Source organism: Populus euphratica, unplaced genomic scaffold, assembly GCF_000495115.2.
Source record: "Populus euphratica unplaced genomic scaffold, PopEup_1.0 scaffold99.1, whole genome shotgun sequence".
NCBI lineage: Eukaryota > Viridiplantae > Streptophyta > Magnoliopsida > Malpighiales > Salicaceae > Populus > Populus euphratica.
Window position 1 is genome coordinate 994,080 of NW_011499902.1, and position 22,876 is coordinate 1,016,955.

The 22,876-nt window shown below is 33.1% G+C and overlaps 4 protein-coding genes across 4 annotated transcripts; all 4 read right to left on the bottom strand.

The window, feature by feature from the left end:
• Positions 1-3,824: 3,824 nt before the first annotated feature.
• Positions 3,825-6,683, bottom strand: LOC105133037 (MATE efflux family protein 5-like). Its single transcript, XM_011036830.1, has 7 exons — positions 6,283-6,683; positions 5,353-5,897; positions 5,148-5,234; positions 5,005-5,061; positions 4,687-4,925; positions 4,289-4,494; positions 3,825-4,115 (listed from the first exon to the last, which is right to left on the bottom strand). The coding sequence occupies exons 1-7, from the start codon at positions 6,511-6,513 to the stop codon at positions 4,053-4,055; spliced, it is 1,428 nt and encodes a 475-aa protein (XP_011035132.1). The 5' UTR covers positions 6,514-6,683; the 3' UTR covers positions 3,825-4,052.
• A 3,336-nt stretch (positions 6,684-10,019) lies between these two features.
• LOC105133038 (MATE efflux family protein 9-like) lies at positions 10,020-13,376 on the bottom strand. Its single transcript, XM_011036831.1, has 7 exons — positions 13,138-13,376; positions 11,341-11,885; positions 11,161-11,247; positions 10,984-11,040; positions 10,642-10,880; positions 10,351-10,556; positions 10,020-10,184 (listed from the first exon to the last, which is right to left on the bottom strand). The coding sequence occupies exons 1-7, from the start codon at positions 13,366-13,368 to the stop codon at positions 10,122-10,124; spliced, it is 1,428 nt and encodes a 475-aa protein (XP_011035133.1). The 5' UTR covers positions 13,369-13,376; the 3' UTR covers positions 10,020-10,121.
• A 2,429-nt stretch (positions 13,377-15,805) lies between these two features.
• On the bottom strand, positions 15,806-16,141 carry LOC105133058 (MATE efflux family protein 5-like). The gene has a single exon (XM_011036869.1). It carries the CDS (start codon positions 16,139-16,141, stop codon positions 15,806-15,808), a length of 336 nt encoding a protein of 111 aa, XP_011035171.1.
• Positions 16,142-17,837: 1,696 nt separating this feature from the next.
• Positions 17,838-21,704, bottom strand: LOC105133039 (Thiamine pyrophosphate dependent pyruvate decarboxylase family protein). The gene is made up of 2 exons (XM_011036832.1): positions 20,084-21,704; positions 17,838-18,553 (listed from the first exon to the last, which is right to left on the bottom strand). Exons 1-2 carry the CDS (start codon positions 21,500-21,502, stop codon positions 18,239-18,241), a joined length of 1,734 nt encoding a protein of 577 aa, XP_011035134.1. The 5' UTR covers positions 21,503-21,704; the 3' UTR covers positions 17,838-18,238.
• Between the last annotated feature and the right edge of the window lie 1,172 nt (positions 21,705-22,876).

Here is a 22,876-nt window from a genome sequence, read left to right on the forward strand (position 1 = left end):
GATAATTGTACGTACCTTTTTGATTTTGACATTATATAAAAACTTAATAAATTTACGTAACTAAAACATTGAACAAAAGCTAAACCCCTTTTCAAAACATTGTTCATTCATGCGCATTTGTGTTAACAGGGTAACGATGATTTTACCTTTTTATTCAAGAAATTTAACACTAGCTTTCAACATTATTAAAGTATATTTACAAAATCTATTTGTAATTATCAAATTGAATAGGAATAAATAAGTTTTTATTTTTTAATTTAATTATATAATAAAACAACCAAAATTTCAATGAAAACAAAAAATTAAAATTAGTGTCAAACATAATGAAACGATCAAAATACCATTAAAAATAAAAAACAAATTAACATTAGAGTGAAGGGATTTTTTTTCCCATAATGATTTTTTTATTATTATCAAGTCTACTTAAAGGTATTTTAGTATTTCATCGAATAAAAAAATATATGGCACATATGGTGCCCTCTCTAGTGTGTGTGGTTGGGCTGTCCAATACTTGGAAGACGCCTATGCCTTTTAGGCGTAGCATGCAACACCTACTCAAGTCCATAAGCACTTTTTTATTGTGTTATTAGAAGTAATATTATGTTCTTTTTCTTTGTAGAGGGGCGTGTGTTAGTGATAGTGCTTCGATTTGTTGCTAGTGAGGTAGAGGGGCGAGTGATAGTGCTTCGATTTGTTGCTAGTGAACCTTTTCTTTTTTTTTTTGTCCATCCATTAAAATTACAGTTTAACTATCTTTATTATTGATATTTCAACTTTAATCATGATTTTTTTAATTTTTAATTTTTTTTCTTGATTTTTTTATAAAATTTTTATTTATTTATAATTTCATCATCTCATCTCAATTTGCTATATAATTTTTTTTATCCTCGTTCTTTTGATTATTTTTTTAACACTTTATTAAATTGATTACAATTTTATTACAATTTATTTGTATTACAATTTTGATCCTCATTAATTAAATTTTTTTTTCTTATTTCAATTTTGATCCTCATTATTTTGATTATTTTTTTGGTCTTTTTGTTCAATTAAGTTTACTTTTCAAATTCACCCTTTAATAAAAAATAAAATTTATTTGTATTACAATTTTGATCCTCATTCTTTTAATTTTTTTTATTTTTTATCCTTTCATGTAATTGATATTTTTTCCAAGTTAATCCTTTAATATTTAATTGGTTAGAAATTAAGGTTTATATTTTTTTCATATAAGATGTTTCAAGTTAATTGGTTGTAAAATAGGGCCATGAGTTTAAAAGATTAAAGCAAGTTTACATTATCTTTTTCTTAATTTTTTTCCTTATTTTCTTTATAGCAATGCAATTATATATATATATATATACACACACACACTAAATTATCATGATCTCATGATCTATGTCACAAGTTTGGTGAGTAAACCTGAGTTGGCTCACCCTTTATTCATCGAGTTACAAGTTTATTATGCTAACTTGAATTGATTCAAATTATTTTTTATTTTTTTATTTAATTTTATCATTTTATATTTAATTAGTTGAGAATTAAATTATCTTGTTTGTTCCTATTTACAAACACGTTTTTCTTTTTTCATGTTATCATTACTCAAACTATTTTTTATTTTTTTATCTAATTTTATCATTTTATATTTAATCAGTTGAGAATTAAATTATCTCGTCTGTCCCTATTTACAAACACGTTTTTCTTTTTTCATATTATCATTATTACTTTTATTTTAATCAAATTCATTTGCTGTAATTAATTTTTTTTATCATTCAGTTGAGAATTAAATTATCTCGTCTGTCCCTATTTACAAACACGTTTTTCTTTTTTCATATTATCATTATTACTTTTATTTTAATCAAATTCATTTGCTGTAATTAATTTTTTTATCATTTAATTAAAATTAAACTAACTTATTTGATGCAGAATTGCTATATAATTTGTGTCATATTTTTTTAAAAAAAAAAAATATATACTTACGTTTCCTGAACATGACTTTTAGTGAAAAAAATACACACCATCACGTAGAGCAATGACACAGATAGTTAATGCTATAAAACAAAGCAAATGGGACACTTTTGCCTTGCAAAAATAAACTTCAGGGTCCACTAGGGAAAAAAGCAAGAGATGAAATTCATTAAAATAATCAAAGAATCCATTACATCAAATTAAACAATGTCATGCATGGGTTTATAAGACTTGTCTAAAGTTTAATCAAATTAGTGTCATTAACGTAGAATTTGATTATTATTATTTCGTGATAGAAAAGAGATAAAAATAATAGGATTAAAAACATGTTTATTTTAATAAAATAAGACAGAAAGATAAAATAAATCCATGTTTTAATTAATTTTAAAGTAAATTTTTATAATTTAAAAACACAAAATAGAGAAAGACTTATTTTCTTAATCCTCCCTCTTTGCCTCGATCTTTTTTTATTCCAAAACAGTAATTAAATATTATTTAATAAATAAGAAATCAAAGGTTTAAAAGTAAATATCAAGAAAATAGATTGGTTGATAAACTAAACAAATCATGCCGATGTCTGAATTATAGTAATAAGTTATAAACAAAGAAAATGGGACAATATTTTGTTTTTTCTTCTTCCGATGAATGCCAATTCTGTCTCTATTTTCTTTTAAAGTATTTTGTTCTTCTATAGCTCTCAAAGTTCTCCACAAACAATAAACACAGCGTTAATCAACGCATTTGAACTTCTTCTTATTAATCAAACCAGTCTATCTGTGCTTGTGGATAGTCAATCCTGCAAATCAAACCTACAAAAATCTTTATATTCCAAGTTCAAACATGTTTTCTGATAGATGATTTTATTAATAAGGTGTAACAAATCTAAGAACTTGAACAAACCAGACCCTTTTAAAGCTAGCAAGACCTTCCCTTTTATCCACAAAATCAAAGTCTGCTTCACGCAGTTTCTTTTTTGAACTGATCATGGCTTCTATAAAATGTAAAATCTTTTTGATCCAATGGTTAAGTGGCTAAAATCCTCCAATCCCAGTCCTCTCCACCAGGATTCGGAGGGAGGACATGCTCACACATCATGTGATAGATTGACTCTCCCGGCCCAGAGGCAGGGATTTGTTATTTTGCGACTCTCATTTTCCATGAAATGTCTATTTAACTGTTTATATTCGACCCCGTGTAAGCTTTTGTTACTTGAAGTTGAGGGATGTTCATCGAGATAATTAATTAGAATGGATTTGGATTCATAACAGTATTTAATTTATTTTTTAATATTTTATAAATTATAAACTTGATTTATTTAATTGTTTTGGGATCCAAGGAGATTAGATATATCTAATTGAGCTAAATTTTTTTATGAATATTATAAATATTTACAAGTTGAACTTATATTATTATTTTTTATGGATTGTATTTAATGATGAATCTACAAACTGAACTGTTGATGCCTGACACTCTAATTTTCATATATTGTTTATGTTAAAGAAATCACTGGCAGGAACTCTAGGCTTAAAATATTTCTAAATAAAATAAAAATAAATACTTAATTCATCAACTATTAAATAGTCTCAACCATGATATCTTTTTTTTATGATTTTTTTTAAACACCCCCATATGAAGCTCTTTAAATCCCTTTTGCATTTAAACAGTTATGAATTTTAGTTAAAATTAGTATAAAGATTTTTCTGAAGGCCCATAAAATTTGATGCTGACAGAATCTCTAATGATTCAAATGAATGAAGCCGTTTGCATATAAGAAGTCCTGTTTCACAAAGCTAAAAATGCATCCACAATCCTGTCACACATAATATCCTTATAGTATGCAATTCTCAGCTAAACATCGCTCAAATATCCTCCCCCTTGCCTTGATTATGTGTAGGAAAGACATGTAGCAAGGGTTGTCACCCTCTACTAAATTTGCATTTCTTTCATGCGAGCATGGTGTTATGTTCCCCACTCGAAGTTGAGTGATCTTCTGAATCTTTAAAAAATGTAACCTCAAGCAAAAACTCCCTATCTTTAGCAGCTAAATGGAATTGAAATTGTTGTGTTCGGTCATTGTATCCCTACAAACTTCAAGGTAATCCATTGTCAGCCGAAGCTGTCCCATCAAGCATCCTCTCCCTAGCCTTGGTTGCCTGGAATTATTGACATGAATTCAGATCATTACTGGCATTTCATTTGATAAAACAGCCAACTTAATTCCACTAAAAGAACCAACCCTCTATCTAAAACAGAAAATGAGAGTGAATTAGAGCAAATAGAGACAGAAATAGACACTCGTGAAGAGGGGGAGATGCATGAGCATAACCTGTTTTTTCCAATTTGTCAAGCCGGTTATGAGAGCTAGTAATGTTGCTTGCACAGTACTCCCAGTCAGCACCCCCATCCAAAGGCCTTTCCCTCTAAGATGGAGAATGAAGCACAGCAGAATAGCTACTGGGATTCCAGCAAAATAGTATGCCCCAAGGTTAATATAGGCCCCTATGTGCTGCCATCCACATCCCCTAGCAATTCCTGTAGCCGAAACGATTCGAGTTAGGACCATACATGTCCTGTGCAAGAAACATCATCTACTATCATGGCTTCTTGGTAAACATGCGTGTTAGTAAATTATGGGATTGGAACACAAACAATTCAGACATTTGATCACATACATGCGTACTCTATGACTAGTAAATGTTCGTTGCATAATGAGGAGAAACTAACCGGAAAGCACTGTTTGTAAGCTATCCACAATAACTGAGAGACAAAGCAGGGGAGCCACTTCAGTTACATAGTCGACAACCACCTTTTCATTGCTGAAGGCGTATCCAAAAACATGGCGGTAGCAGAAGATATTTGTGCTCACAATAACTGCCTCTACGAGCGAAATACTCAGTACTGCACGGACAACCACTTGAGCTGCCTTATGATTTCCAGCTCCCAGATGATTTGAAACCTGAGCACTGCCAGAGAAAGCACGTTAAGTATATGAGATTTTTCTTTCATCTATGCAAACTTGAAGAGACAAGATATGAATCAAACCTCCCAGCAGCTGCAATCCCAGATAGTGCATAGAAGTGCAATGACGTTGTTGCTAGGCTGATTACAATGTTAAGAGAAAATCAGAAACAATCCTATCAAAGTCCCCAATCAGCCATCTTTAAAGTATACGAAAAGAAGCATACCAGATAGAAAGAACAGATGTTTCAAGCTGTGAATCTGGCAGAAGTCCAGCAAGCAATATAAGTAGTTCAAAGGTCCACCACTCAAGACTGACCATCGGCATGAAAATAAAGAACGAAGTATTCAATTATTAGAAATTCAAAGCAGACGTAAATAGAGGCTCAATAAATTACATCATCGTTAGACTGTACACGAACGAGAAATTACCAAACCATTACAGCAGAAGGGAGAGCGAAGCGAAAGAACTCCGTAATGCTAGAGAAAATATGATTCCAGTAGATGACACGGGTCTTTTTGCAGGATGAAGAGAACCCCATATAAAGTGCAAGGAATACCACATTTAACCAGTAAGACACATCAATGGCTAATGCTGCTCCAGTGCTTCCTAGTTCCCATTTAAATATTAGAGCCCAGCAAAGAGGTATATGGAAACATAAAGTTGCACAAGTGCTGAAAAGCATTGGTAGAATCAAGCCCTGGGACTGGTAGTAGCGAAGCAGCGACTGAAGAACAGCATAGGCAAATAACGCAGGAATGAGAAAGGTAGCATATCGGCAGGCTACCGTTGAGATTTCAGGGTCTTGGCCTATTGCTATCAATATCCTGTCCATGAACATCCAAATGATAGACACAGGGACACATATTGGAAGGAGAGATATTATTGCACAGTATGTATAAGTGCCAAACTTTTGGTATTGCCCTGCTCCATAAGCTTGTCCACATAGAGTTTCTAAGCCTCCTGCCAATCCAAACTGCATGGTATATAAATATACGGTCAATCATCGTGCATACAAGTTCAAGCTTGAATCAAGAATTAAAAACTGAGACACGTCAATCAATAACTAAATCTGCTCTCCCATTAATCTCGCTATGCATTTCAGGATTGTAAGGAATAACTTCAATAACTATATCTTGGATGCATAAATATTTCAAATCGATTGCATATTTATTCAAACTAGAGCAGCCCTACTGATGCTTAGCTTGTGATTTCCAAGTTTTAAAATTCTACCTTGGAATTTGACAAGATGGCATTTTATAACTAAAAATTTTATCAAATTTTCCTAAGGAAACTCATAGCGAAGGCTTGTATCTTTTTGGTGCATATACAAGTAATAAGATAGAGAAAAGAAGACTTGCTAGGAGACTAAATCCGGTGACCCCAGCAAAAGATCCACCGATGGAGACCCCAGACAGAGACAATTCACCAAGGTGCCCTGCCATCATTAGTGACACAACCTGCAACAGGTGTAGCGACACCGTCACCACCACCATTGGAGCTGCAATGCAGGTCACCTTCTTTAGCTCTTCCACATAGGTAGTAGAAGCCGGTGTCCTCTCTTCAGCGTTGGGCAGCAGTGCCTCTTCCATCTCCCCCTCTCAAAAATTTCCCTACAGAATTCTTACAATCTTGTCATTTACTGCATTGAAGTGAGAAAAACAAATACAATGTTACAAACATAGAAAGGGAACACTACCTGACAAACTAGAAGTCAAATTCTGTCACAAGCATGCCTCTCTTTTTTAAGGCATTTGGATCTTAGACGACTCTCCAGGTTCTCCGTGGAAAATAATAATTATTTATAGGTGAAGGAGAGTTAAGAAGATTTGGAATGATTCATAGATAATAAATAAATCAAGAAGCAAGCAAGCAAATATTAAAGTAATCAAGGATTGAGAACAATCAGAAGTAAGCATCTCCCTTTGCCGCAAAACCAATGAGCATCGAACAAAACTCATGACGAGATAGGTGGCCGAATGGAAAATGAATAAAGAATCATTTCAACGTGATAAATTATTGTAGTGGACTGGATCAGACCAATCAGATCACAGGAGCCATGGATAATGTTGTTCTCCATTAGCAAGATTGACTGCTACAGGTGCCCAGGAGGCCAAGAAAAGGCAACTTGGAAAATGGAAACGCATGCATGATTGAGCTGCTGCAAAATATAGGTTGCCAGCAACAGAGATTCACAGACAGATTCAAGATCAGACATTTTAAACCTGAAAGGAAAACATCAATGCTAAGCTACTCAACCTCTAAACGGAGCTTGATCAGTTGGACTGACATTGAACAATTAGAAACTGACAAAAAAAATAGGTTAGAAATTGAGACTTTTTAGAGAAAAGGGAAACTAGTATCAGTTAAGCTATGGTATTTCTTCTCAAATAAAAAGAAGATGATGTGTTTACAATGTTTTGAAAAACGTTATAGCAACCCCCTGCCACTTAGGCTCACGAGAACGAAAAGAACAAGGAAAATAAGCTAAGAGCAATTTCATAGCTACGAACATTTCTTGAAAAAATATACATTCTTGTAATCTAATCTCCCTCATTCTTCATTAAAGATCTTCTCTTATTTTCCCAATTCTTCGTTCTCATGTAAGACCCCAAAATCATCATGTGGTTTTGTGATCCTGTTATTTTTCCTTCTAGTCGAAACTAAGGCATGGAAAGATCTTGAGTTGATGTCACCTTCTTCTAACCACACTTGCTTAGCCCTTTGTTTCCAATAGTCCTCCTCCTGCGCCACCAACCTTCCCATCTTCTTCCTCTACAATTTATAGGATTCTGCTGAGGGCATATCATGTAAGGGCTGTAAACATTGTAACTCCTCATGGCCCTCAGCAATGTCCCTACGACCCTGCCAAGTCCTTTTCCCATCCCATGAATCTGTTTGAACAGTGTAGGAATCTGTTCAGAATGCCATTACTTCTGTTCAGAACGCTTTTGATTCTTGTTAACAAAGAACATTGAACAAAAAAGTCACATTTTTTTGTGGAAAAGAAATATTAATAAGAAAAGGAGAAACTATATTAGCAAATTAAATAAAAAAAAGATTTAGAGGGCTCCATGTGATATGAGATCATATATTCTGAGGCATTTCTATTTTGCTGCTAACCAATCAAGAAAATCTAATTTGTTATTAATATTTTTTTAACATGTGAGCCAATCAAAGTAATTTTAATAGACAGTATAATGAAAATATTATGAAACTCAAGCCCTTTTTTTTAATCTTTATAAAAATTTTAACTTATTATGATTTATAGACGCAAGTAAAACAAATAATATTTCATATAATAATCAGCACTGTCATTTAATTTATCTGTTTATTCTGGAAACAGTACTTGTGAAGAGTCTTAGTGCATCTTTTCATATTGAGATCTTACCAAGAACATTCTCAAGCACAAAGTACACAACATGAATAGGAGACAAGGCTGAGTTTTATTATTTAATTAATTATTTGTTTCTGGCTTTACATCCGAGGCACGGTTTCTTTTTACTTGTTTCTCTCATTACAATTTTACTTAAAATATACATCCAATAGTATCCTCAAAATCACTAAAACTTGATAAGTTATTATATTGAATTGGATCCTTCACGCCTCCAAAATGAGGTGGAATTAAACATCGTTTATATATATAAAAAAAGTAAATCTTCTTAACTTTTTTTAATTTTATTCATACCCTTTTCCTCTTGTTTTTAATTTATTAGGTTATTGATTTGTAAAAATTACAATTTAATCTTTATTATTCCCAAAACATACATTTTGACTCTTTAAATGTATTTTTATATTTTATATATAACTGATTATGAGATTAAAGATGTTGAATTTCAACTTGGTCATTGATTTATGATATTTCTAGTTTAGTTTCTAAATTTTATAAAATTATAATTTGACCCTTGAATTTAAGATAAATTACAAGTTTGGTCCCAATGGTAAAACATGGTTTTTTCCTCTTATATGCTAACAAATAATTTATATGTATTAATTATTTATTATAAATATATTAAAATATTGATAATGACACTTATCGATCCTTTAGACATTCGTTATGTCTAAACAAATATCGAATATAAATTGTAAATAATTATGTTGTCTAAATTTATCAACCTAATTAGTTCTTAATAATGTCATTGAATTAAATTAGTAATATAAACATCATGGTTATTTAATTATTAGAGTTAGTTACATTAGAGAACAGTGAACTAATTAATGTTAAGAAATGATAGATATTCAGAATATAAATTGACATATCGTTTCAATAATGAATTTTGATTTTTATAGGTAGACATTTACTTGAAATCAAGGTTTTTCTCTTAACAAGTTTTAGATATATTTAATTTAACTTCATTATTTTATTTTGTTTACCATAATATAACCTAAATAACCTTCAAATTCCTCAACTTTGAATCATCTAATATAAAAACTTGAATTAGATTGTTCTTTTTAGATCAACTTCTTACTTACTATACACTATTTTATTTGTTTAAATTAAAATAATTAATTTGTGTGATTGCAACAGCATAATATATATAATATATAGTACACACAGCATGCAAATGGTGTATTTAGTATAAATGGCCATCACATATTCCTAAACGTTATGCTAATTATTGCGAAGAGTCATGCACTTATATGAAAGTTTTTAATACAATAATCATGATACTAACATTCCTTTGTATATTTATTTGATTACTCATTACTAAGCAATGAAAACTCATTCCTTTCCGCAAAGATTTGAAGACTCATTGTTAAAGGCTGCACTTACAGGCTTTTGATAATGATTATATGCTGATTGATTGTATTTGGATTATGATATTATGTGGCATGTAAATTTGATGCGGAGTCTTCTTTTCGAGGTGTTTAGTAGATTTGAGGAGGTTTGAGGTTGGGGAGGTCTTTGGCGACGGTCCCCTCGATCGTGCGCAGTCACGCCCTCTTGTGAGTGGTCAATACATTTTCAAGGCATGACAGATCAGACCAATCAGATTAAAAAGCATAAAGCTATGGTATTTCTTCTGGAAAAAAAAGAGAGAGATGAACTATTTACAATGTTTTAAAAATGTTATAGCAGTCCCCTGCCACTTTGGCTCGCAAGCACAAAAAGAACAAGGCAATAAGCTAAGAGCAATTTCATACCATCAAAGCATCGCGCTACGAACATTTCTAAGAAAAAAATATGCATTCTTATAATCTACTTTTCCTCATCCTTCATTGAAGATCTTCTCTCTAATACCCTTTCCCTTGCCTTTACTACCTGTATGCACACAAGATCATCAATTTGTCATTGCACTTGATGGGAGCCTTTAATAGAAACAATTTGTCATTGCACTCGATGGGAGCCTTTAAAAGAACAGCACATGAAAACATATACAAGGGAGAGAAGTTGAAGGAAAGAAAATAAAAAAGATTGGACTAAGGACCTGTTTGTTCCAATCTGTACAAGCAGTAACAATAGAAAGAAGCACTGATTGCGCAAAGGACCCAGCTAATATTCCAATCCAAAGGCCTTTTCCTCTTAAATGAGCTCCAAAACCAAGCACAGCAGCCAATGGAAGTCCAACCAGATAAAATGAACCAAGATTGATATATGCCCCTATTTTCTGCCATCCACTTCCTCTAGCCACACCTGATGCAAAGGATGACACATATTTCAGGCTGCTCTTGCTTATATAGTAACCAAATAAAAAATGAAACAGAGCTAAGAAACTAACCAGAAAGGACAGCTTGTAAGCTGTCCATGATGAATGAGAGACAAATCAGGGGAGTCATGACTGAAATATAACGCACAACCTGCCTGTCATTGCTGTAAGCATATCCCAAAACTTGCCGGGAAAGGAGGAGTCCTGAGCTCACAATGACCGACTCTGTGCCAGCAAGAAACAAGGCAACCTGAACTGCCATCCTAGCTAATTGAGGATTCCCAGCTCCTAGTTCATTCGATACTCGTGTGCTACAAAAATACCATGAAATCTATATGGATGGACAGATTGATATGAAATCTATACATTATTTTAAATTAAAGAATATGCTTTCAATAGGAGAATGTTATAAACCTTGCAGCAGCTCCAAATCCATATGGTATAGTGAAGTGCAATGTAGAGATTGTGAGGCTAAATCAAGCAAAATAAATATTATTGAGAAATTAGAGTTATAATAATATTTAATTCAATCTTTACAAGCATCCAATTTGTCAATATATGGATAGGAGCAAAAATAAATATTAAAAATACCATATAGAAAGCACTGAAGTCTCCAGTTTTGGATTTTTGAAAAGACCAGAAAGCAAAATCAGCAACTCCATTGACCACCATTTAAGACTGTGATGATAGCGTAATAGTATTGTAGTTAGGAAAACAGAACGAAACAGAAATTGCATTTTCATGATAGAAGAAAATGGTAAAAGAAATTACCAAACCATAATAGCAGAAGGGACACCGAGCTGAAAGAATTCTCCGATACCATAAAGTGCTTCTCTTGACAATGGAGCTCTAGTTTTTTCACATGCTGAGGAGAACTTTACATACAGGCTTAGCAATATCACATTCAACCAAGTTGATAAACTGAAGGCTATAGCTGCTCCCTTTTGTCCTAATTGCAGTTTGTACACAAGAATCCAGCATGAAATGGTGTGAAAACATAAGATAGAAGATGACGTTATAAGCATTGGTAGAATCACACTTTGTGTCTGAAGATATCTAGTCAAAGGCTTGAGAACTGCACCCCCAAATAATGCAGGGATTACCCACATTGAGTACTTGCAGGCTTCTTGTGAGATTAAAGTGTCTTGGCCTAGTAGAGGTAGTAGTTTGCCCATGAAGATCCACAGGACACAAATTGGAGGGCACATGATTATTAGAGAGATGATTGCACTGTAAGTATAGGTTCCAAGCTTTTGATATTGTTTAGCTCCATATGCTTGGCCTGCTAGAGTTTCCAGTCCACCTGCCATTCCTGACTGTTTGCCAATTACAAACTCGGGTCAATTCATGCTTGTTAGCACAAACATAATTGTGAAAACCAAGCTTGATAAAGAAAGAAAATTGGGGAAAAAACATTTTTAATCACAGAGGGCATTCTAACATGGTAATAATACATAGCTTTAGGCAACAGCTCACGCTTTACTGACCTATATCACCCCAATTTGTTTGATTATCATTCAATTCTTAATTTGTTTTTTATATTAGAATGCTGATATGAATTAAAGATGGGCCACTCTTACAGAAGTTATAGCTTTGACAAAATTGAACAGAACAGGGTACTAATTGAAAAGTTTTTTAATAATGGGATGAAATTGAACAATTGATACAAAGAAAGGAAGAAGGACTTTTGCCAGTAACGAAGAGGCAAGTAACGTAGCAAAGTAATTATAATAGAAAAGAAGAAGAAGAAGAAGAAGGAAAGAGGAGAATTTAAGGGATGAGGGTAGTCGACATGCAAGTCTTTGTACACAAAAGGTCCAAATACAGTGAACACATGCATGTTTTATTAACTATTTACTCTTTTAAAACCCCCAATAAGCCACTTGCTTCATGCATCAATGTTAATAGATTTCAGTCTAAAAGACAACAAACAGACAACTTTTTTATACATACTTGAAACATTTTAATTTCCAACTTGCTCTGCATAGCATGGACGCCCCGTATATTCCTCTATGAAAAATATTTTTCTTTTTGGTTTGACAATAAAAGCTTTTTTCTGGGTTTTTTTTTTTATAAGATTAAATTTATTTTTGATTCCATGAAAGAGATGAGGGTGGGAAGAGTACTCTGCAATGCACTGTAAGTATACTCACAGATATGAGGGATCAAAAACATTGGAGAAAATGCAAATAGACAAGTAGAAAATTGAAGGGGAAAAAATCTTGCTTGTATGGAAAGAAATATGTTTAAATGATAACTTTAAGATTTCTGTACATGAAACATAAGATTTAGGGGTTAATCCAAAACTAGACAAGGACCTTAAAGGGTTGGGTTTTTTCTTTTTCTTTTTCCCTTCCCCTGATCATATCCTGTCTTCAATTCCAGGAAAGATGAAGTGGATTCTTGAAGAACATCTTCTTCCTCTCTCCTTAATGGAAGAGAAAGCAACCTTAATTTCTGAATTGAAAGCATAATGATTCATGCTAGTTAAAAGATGCAAGAAGATATATAAAAGGACCTTTATAAAAAAAATTAAGAAAAAAGGGGGGACAGGAGTAGAAGACATACAAGAAGGCTAAACCCTGTAACATTGGTAATAGAAGTGGCAATGGCGGCACTAGAGAGTGCAAGTGCACCAAGGTGTCCTACAATTATCACAGACACAACTTGTAGGAGATACTGCAATACTGACACGGCCACCATTGGAGCTGCTATATAGCCTGCCTTCCTTAGCTCTTGAACAAATCCTTCCCATGTTATCGCCCATTTTCTCTCTTCCCTCTTTCCCTCTTCTTCCATAACTTCTCAACAAGCGAATGAATTTTGTGTTTTTTTCCTCCTCCTAGAAGCCACAGCAAGAGTGACCTTAACTATATGTGAAGAACAAACGAAGAGACAACGCTCAATGCTGAACGGATTGCTGTGTTGTCTGATTTGTAATTTCTTTGACTTGATTAATAGTATTCTGTCTGGTTCTAGAATACAGCTAGGTAATTAACAAAGGCTTTTGACTTGCAAGTCATGATTTTCGTGAACTGCTCGTGTTTTCGTCGTATTTTGCGTAAAGACACAAATTCAGGCATTAAATTTATAATAATGTTCTTATATTTTGCAGCTTCTCTTTCTGGCGTTTTAATGTAATCTATTGTTTATCAAAAAAAGAAAAGAGTCAGATGTTACATCCATTAATTATAGAGAAGATTGTGGAGAAAAACTATGATATATTCTGAGAGGTTTATTTCATAAATTATCTTTTAAAAAAATACCCTTTTATTTAAATATAAAAAAATATCATAATTAATAAAATATTAATTAAACGAAAAGTTCTAATCTAAATAGAGAAATAAAAAATACAAGAAAAATAAATAAAATTCTAAAACTTTATATTTTGTGTTTAATTTGAGTTTAAAAACAAAAAATTTAAATATAATTCAATGATTAGATAAAAAAAAATTATCAAAATGCATCTTGGACTTCTTTGGAACTACTCAAAACCTATAAAACTTTAATAGTGTAGAAAGTAATATAATTATCATAAAAAATGTCATAAAAAAATATGTTGCCTTAGCATCGCATATTTTTTTGACTCAAGTTTCCCCTCATGGATCAAGATTTATCCATTTTATCACAAAATTTATGATAGTCATGGGCCCATATTTTTTAAGGGCTCAGCTAAAGCATCCAAGCCCAATTAATAGGTTGGGCTCTGGCACACCATCAAGCCCAAGTGCTCAGCATACCCATTATTTTATTGTGGGCTCGGCTCACCACCTAGCTCAGCCCAAAGGAGTATGATAATTGATAATACACGGGTGGCTGAGACGAAAAGACAAGGACTGCCGCTTGAAACTCCCAACTTTACAAGACCATCAGCACAACTGTTTCCCTCTATCAAGACATGAAGTTAACGTCTGTCAATTTTCGTATTCTCGTTATTTTTCATCTAAAATTTTGATTAGGAGGATAATTTTAATTAGTTAATTACTATCCTGCTTATATGATTATTGGCTCATAAATCATTTAAGCATCCTTAATTCAAAAACATAGTAACATCGTAAAACATTGTCTTCTTAATCAACCATAAAGAAACAAAGTCATGGAGAAACAAAAACAAAAAAAAAAAAAAAAAAACAGAGAGAGAGAGAAGAAGAGTTACCCCAGCCAAACCACAATCACCCGTCATCCCAAGCCAAACAATTTGCTAGGGAGCTTTTTACATTTAGGGAGAGGCTTGAGTGTCCGCTTCCACATTGAGCTCAAGATGGACACCACCCCTAACCTAGTAGCCTAAATTAATGACGTTACGGTATGTGCTATTTTTACAAAAGTTTAGTCAAATAAAAATTAAAAATATTGTTTTCTCATATTTATTAGTATTGTGGATTAGTACTCCACAGTTTTTTTTATATATATATTTTCATCTTTTTATTTTATTTGGTATCGATTTTTTTAATTTAATTTTTATTTATTGTGTTTAATTTAAAATTGATAATTTATTTTAAATTTTTTTATATAGTTATCGCGATATCAAAAAAATATTTCAATATCACAATATGGTTTATTTTTTAAAAAAATTAGATTAATAAAAAAATAATTTTAAAAAAATCAGGTTATTAAATTTTATGAAGTTAATGATCTGGTTTACTAGTTTGGCGAGGTAATCCTACTTATTTCAATTCATAAGTTTAGTGAAGCATTTTTTTTTCTAATTAAACTTGTTTATATAAATGTATATTTTTTTATGACAATTAAAAAAATCATTTCTGAAAAAATATATTATTAAATTTTAAAAAATACAAAAGCTTGTTAACGGGTTTGGTAAGTTTAAATTTTCTTTATTTTTGTAAATTTATTTTTTTATTTTATTTTTTAATATTACACTAATTAAAAAATGAATTTTATAATTTTATTCGTTTTCTAAAATGTTATCGTAATTTTAATACACTAATTAAAAAGTGAATTTTATAATTTTATTTGTTTTCTAAAATGTTATCGTAATTTTAATATTAAAAAAATATTTTTTAAGTTTTTTAAAAAATTATTTAATATTTTTATTGGCCATTTGAGTTGTCTTTTAATTTATTAAATTGAATTATTTACTTTGAATTAGTAATTTAATTTAAAACTTAAATTAAATAAAAAAATAAATTGAGAAGTTCCAAGATCACACGATTTAGAAATGTGTATTATATCGAATATCTAAACCGTCAATCATGATATGGATGGATGATTAATCTCAACCAGATGCGCACACGGAAGAGCACTTGTTGGACAATGTACAAAGAGAACGTTTTGAGGAGAGAGTAGAACAATGTAAGAAGAGAATCAGGAGACTTACAAGTAGGCTAAATCCAGTAACATTGGTGATGGAGGTGGCTAGGGCAACACCAGAGAGGGCGAGCTGACCAAGGTGTCCTACGATTATTACAGACACAACTTGTAGCAGATACTGCAACACCGTAACAGCCACCATTGGTGCAGCTATGTAGCTCACCTCCTTGAGCTCCTTCACAACTCCACCCCATGTTATCAGCCATCTCCTCTCTCTCCTGATCTCTTCCACCTCCTCCATGACAGTATATACTAGCCAGTGACAAGTCAGTATTCTTCTCCGAAATGGTGGTTTGAACTAATCAAGAGAAAACGCTTCTGGCGTTCTACGTAGAGTGAATTTATAAGGTCTTTGATCCTATCTGGAGTAAACGATTTTGTTTGACTCTAGATAAAAGTTATTTGGTGGTTTATACAATGATATATGTGTTAAAAAAATATTAATTATTTTAGTGACTTGAGTGTCCCTTTAGCCTTGAAAAGGAGTAAACGTTTTTGTCCACAGCATGCATTGTTTGCATATCTAATTTTAAATGAATATATTGACTATAATTCACCACGCAAGGCACCTTTCACTATGAGTCCGGCGTCCAAGTAGAGCCAAATCACGCAAGTATATTTTTTTTCTGGCCATTTACTGAGCCAAAATCTATATAAAATTAAGCACAATGTGGAGAAGGCCTCCGAAATTATATGCATTTGAAGCAGAATTATTACTATATTATTAATTAGTAGAATCATTGCCAAGTCTCTTGGATATTCTGCTTTATCTTTGTAGCTTGGCCGATTTAAATCTAGGACAAAATGCAACAACCAAACCTCGTCCAACAGAGGCATCATAGCATAGCATCTTATCATGTCCAAAAATACCATCCAGTGTAACTTAATTAATTAGATTTTAAATTTATTTTAAAAAATAATTAATTTAAATATTATAAATTACAGAATTACTAGAAATTTATTTGATTATTAACATTAAAATCTTGAGAAATTAGCCGACCTACGGGTGGGTTGGGTTGATTCAGATATCTACCATTAAAAAAAACAAAAACAAAACAGAGAGTGACATGAGATGTCTTGTTATTAAAATCTTGAGAAATTAGTCGACGTGGTGGGTTGGGTTGATCTAGATATCTACAATTAAAAAAAAAGCAAAACAGAGAGTGACATGAGATGTCTTGTGTTATTGGCAGGTAAACAACGGTCACATTACAAGATTTATTTCAAATCGGAGAGCTGTAAATTATTTCAGTTTGGGACAATATATATGAAATAAACAATTCTTCGAATGAGGAGAGCAGATAATTAACTCGTGACAAATAATATATGAAAGAGACGATTCTTCGTTGTCGGATGAGTCGAGCAGATAATTAATTCATGAGAATTCGAAAAAAGAAGGTTTCTTATGATTGCTCGTGCACTTGTCACCTTAAGATCAAAAAAAAAATCTCATTTGTTAACCTTCTCTTAATGTAGGAATCCGAAGTTTGAAGTTGCCTATCTCATCATGACATCATAAATTTAATTGATTATTATTTTGTTATAATCGATTTCTCTCATGACTTCATTGCAGCTCCACCATCCTTCTAAATCTCCTCTCCTACTAAAAATTTAATTGATTATTTTATTTTATTTTACAGTTATTATTTGACAGCTCTGTATCTTGCAATTAACTGCATTGTGTTTTCATGTCAGTTAACACATTATGCCAAAATCTATGGACAAACCTCAGAAAGGGAGATGATTATGCCTAAATCATTGCAACATGGAAATGATTAGAACCAGTAAAGAAGGTATGGTTTTGATAAAGAATCCATCTACTGGAAACCAAAAATAAAGAAGTCTGTTTCTTTATTTGCATGGATGATAAAAAAGGAAAATGAAAAACAAATGGCATGTTCAATTCTAAGCTTAACTAAATTTCAATTTTTTACCAAGTACTGAAGTCTGTTTCTTTTATTGCAATTCTCTAAACAAACTGGTTTATTAGCTGCAATAATTCCATTTGCTTACACGATACTAAACAAAAGGGTACAATGAGAACCCAGCCCTTAATTCAATCACCATCATTATATGACTGCCATGTCAATCCTATACACATATATCAAACTACAGCCTAGTTCTTGCCAAACCCCTGCTCGAGTCAGGATACTACAAAAGATGTAACACTCTGTTTTATTACTAACTTATGCTTCCTCAGCATGCATGCCTGCAGAAGAGGATCTAAAAGGAGAAACGGACGGTACTGGAGTGATTTTACATTATTAAATGGGATCCTGCAAAACCAGTTCAGCCAAGGGATGTGCAGATTAAAACAAAGAGAGGTGTGAAGGCTACCTCAGTTTTTGTGCTGCATCCTACCACTTTCTGCACCAGCATAAGGGTCGATGGTGACATTTATTACAGCTGGCTTTCTTGCAGTAAAGGATTCAGAAAGGGCAGACTTGAGTTCATCAGGTGTCCCGACAAGATAACCCTTCCCCCCGAAAGCTTCAATTAAAACATGATAAGCAGCGCCAGGGACAAAAGAAGTGGGTGCTGGATCATCTTTAAAAGGCCCTGTAATTTCTTCAGGGTTCCTCCGATCACCACCATAAACACCACCATTGTTAAAAACTATCACGACCACGGGCAGCTGGTAACGAACCAATGTCTACAAAAGATTTTACAATGTAAATGTAACCTGTTAATTTTATTTTATATCATGAGGCAAGCAAAAACAAAGGGTGACTTGAAAGCTTCAACAGGTGCATTGTCTTTTCTTTAATTATTATAATTATACAAACCTTCTCAAGAAAGGGCAGAAAACAACGAAGGCATCTGCAGATTTGTTAAACCGATTGAGATTTTATCAAAATCTATATATGCTTTCATACCACCGCATTCATTTTCACCCATAACCCCTAAAATCTTTTAATTCTAAGACATATGCTTCATGACTGCAGAAAACACGATGATCGAAAACTATGCATGACTAACTTGCTAAAAGGTACAGTTCAGTGATGAATAAAAAGGTTATTCGAAGACCAGCATACAGCTGGTTTGAGAGTGATATTTCCCATTCCGTGAAACTTTTTAAGAGCAAATGTACCTTGACCAATGTAATATAATAAGCTAAGCCACACACCACATAGTATACTACTTAATACTATATATCTGCTATTTTCTTTAAATTCCCAAAGTATACTAACCAAGTAAATTCATACCGCATGCATCGCATAGACATCTTTTCCAATGAAACATAGACATGCATGTACATGAACTTCTGATTCCAAACAAACTTCAAACTACATACAAGTTAACCCTTTGCAAAGAAATGCATAACATTTTATGACTGCATATCTAGTCTAATATAATAATAAGATTAGAAAATGGAAGACAAAGAAGTGGTACTCTCATTAGCTGACATGTGGATAGCCCAGCTATTCAGCATTTGATAAAATGGTGCTTTTTGTCGGAAAGAACAGTAGACATTTAACTTTTAAGGCAACAATGATAAAGAGATTTCACAAGATTAAAAATTCCATTTCCTGATTTGATAAAAAAAAATTATGAATGAAATTAAAAGGAATCAAACAGTATTGGTGCGCAAAAATTTTCCTTTTCCAGTGGTTGATGCATGCACCATGTGTTTTTGGATATACAAAAATGTCATTTACAACCTAATGAATGGCCCATTTTATATTCACCATTAATCTTAAAGTTTTTGGATGGACTAAGTGACTTTTAATAAAGTCTTTTTTGTGAGAGAATAGCTAAGCTCCTGTACAATTTAATTAATCTGTTTACATATGTTTTTTAACCGATAATTTATGGTGAAATGTTTAACATTCGTCCAATATTTCATTAATCTTAATCTTCAAAAGAAAGAAAAAAATACAGTTTTAGTAAAATTGACTTGACTTGGTCAATTCATTTATCATGTCAAAAGTGCAAAGAAAATCTTGGGTCAACAGACTTTCTTATTAACAATTACAAAAACTTTCTCCATCTTCTAACAAAGATAGTCCCCCTTTAAAATACACATAAAAATAAGTGCAGTCAACAGCTAGCTGCAGTATCCAAGAAACAGAGTGATAAAAGCACATCATATTCGAATGTTAGAACAATCATATATCACAAAAAGTTCTCAGCCCGAAAAAATTAAACATGATTGTAGTAATGAGTAAAGGATCATTCATACCTCAACTTCCATCGCACTGAACCCAAATCCAGAGTCGCCCTCAACTGCAACCACAAGGCGATGAGGCTCAGCAACTGCAGCAGCAATGCAATAACCCAAACCAACACCCATAGTCCCCCAAGTTCCAGCATCCAACCTCGTCCTTGGCTCAGTCTGAACCAAAACAGCTCTGCCAACATCCATTGTATTTGCCCCCTCTGAAACCAATACCGGTGCAGGACTCCCCACTTCTAAGATCGCATTTCTAATAATCCTCATTGGCGTCAAAAAATTAAACGGCACAACATCCTTAGCCAGCTGTGCCTCCATTCTCGACACATTGTCCCTAGCCTTCTTTGAAATCGCCTCCAACCACGGATGATTCTTCCCCAAACAAAAAGGATCCTCCTTGATCTCCTTATTTACCAATTCCAACACCTTTTTTGCATCTCCAACTAAGCCCAAATGTGGCTTCCTCAACTCAATCTCCTCCTCGCTAACATCAACCAAAATAAACTTCACATCCTTAGACCACTTTGGCGGTTCCCCAAAATGCAACAACCAATTAAGCCTCGCGCCAACCACAAGCGCAACATCGCATTTCCCAATAGCAAGTGACCTCGCGGCACTAGCAGCAAGTTCATGTGTATCAGGCAACAACCCTTTTCCCATAGGGGTTGGCAAAAACGGAATCCCAGTACTTTCCACTAATCTCTTCAACTCATTCTCCGCACGGGCATAAGCAGCACCTTTTCCAAACACAATCAATGGCCTTTCAGCATTTCTAAGCAAATCCACCGCCCTCTCAACTTCCAAACTTGCAGTAGTAATCTTTTTCGCACCCTTTTCAATTTCTGAAACATCCGCGGCAGATTTTATCAAACTATCAGCCTCGGATTCCGATATTGTCTGATGCAAAACATCAGTTGGAAGATCTAAGTAACACCCACCAGGCCGGCCCAAAACAGCAGAATCAAGCGCCTCAAAAAAACATTTAGGTATTTCTTTAATGTCTTTAGCTTTACCTAAATGTTTGGAAAACGGTTTTGCAGCTTCAATTTGGTTAAGCTCTTGAAAATCACCTCTACCGACATCGTTTTGATCACAAGAACCCGAGATCAAGACCATAGGCCATGTATTAATCATGGCATTAGACAATCCAGCAAGCCCATGAACGCAGCCCGGCCCAGAGACTGTTAGGAGAATCCCAGGCCGACCGGTGAGGTAACCGTACGCAGAGGCAGCGTACCCAGCAGATTGCTCATTGTGAAAGGCAACGAAACGGATTCCAGCGGCCACAGCACGATTGGCAAAGGAGGTTACCGGAATACCCACGACGCCAAACATATGGGTTATGCCGTAGGCGACGAGAGATTTGGCGGCGAGGGTGTTGCCGTCGATGAGGGTTTGTGAGGTGGTTTGGGAATTGGATTCTGCCATGAAAGAGGAGCACTGGAGATTGGTTTGGTCTGGTGGGGTGGGGGCGGAGGAATTTGATTTGGATACGAGGCTTGTGGGGTTGCGGGTGAGGTGTTTATAGGTAGGAGATCATTTGCTGGAATTGTTAGGTTTGTGCTCAGGATTCTGTTATATGGGGAAGGGTGTATTTTAAATTCAAAATCTCATTCACTTTTCTTTTTCTTTGAACGCGGTTGATGCATTTATTGATTTGAAACCAGTGTTTTGAAACCCGGCCCGGGGCTGAAACCGGGCCGGGTTGATGAAAAAATAAAATAAGTTATGATCCGTGTGATTTGGTTGACTCACCAGGTTGACCTGACAACCCGACTGACCCAATAAAATTTAATTGTAATTTATTGATTTTTATTTATTTTTTTATTAAAACAATGTTATTTTGACCCGGCTGATCCAATAAAATTTAGTTGTAATTCATTGAATTTTTTTTTTATTAAAACAATGTTGTTTTGAAAAAAAAATTAAAATAAAAATTAAACCGATTAACCCAATCAAAACTGATAATCCAATTAAAACTTGGAATTCAGATCTTAAAAAAAAATTAAAATAGAAATTAACCCGATTAACCCAATCAAAACTGATGATCCAATTAAAACTTGGAATTCAGATCTTAAACCGGGCTGCCCACCGAACGAGTTTAAAAACTATGTTTGAAACGATGCTCTTGTGCGATCTTTAATAATCTACTTGTTCAATTGACTAGTGATGAGGGATGATCGTGGGTAACTCTTGCATCATTATTTTTTTATTTTTTATTTTTTATAAGTTTTTTTTTTTCGTGTTACTGTGTTAATTGTTAGAGCTCTCTATGATTTCACCTTAGAAATCTTGGATTCTTTATTAATATAAAAATTGTGGGTTTAGTTTTAAGAAATAATATAAATAGAACTGTGTAGTTTATTTTTCAAAACATATTAAAAACAATTCATTTAAATTGAGTTTTCTTTACCGTTTAGAGTTTAAAAAATTCATTTTTTATATAATTTATAACTGTAATCTTAAGACTTGAGAAATTTTATTTTCTTATTAATTAGTTGATCATATAATATATAATTTTGAGATTTAGCCAAACGGGGACAGTGATAATTGTTTTATATCATTTTAAATGATCTATATAAAAGTAGAACTTAGAGATATTTAATCTAAATATGTGAAATCTAATCTAATAATATATTTCCCTTTAAAACAGAAAAAAAAAATAGTGACGTGTTTTTGTAATAATCAAATGGAATAACTGTGATTGGATCGATAAAAATTGCAATTTGATTTTTCAATTAGTTTCTCATAAATATTATTTGCATCTTTGTATTTTTGAATTCTTATGTAATTAATTTCTGG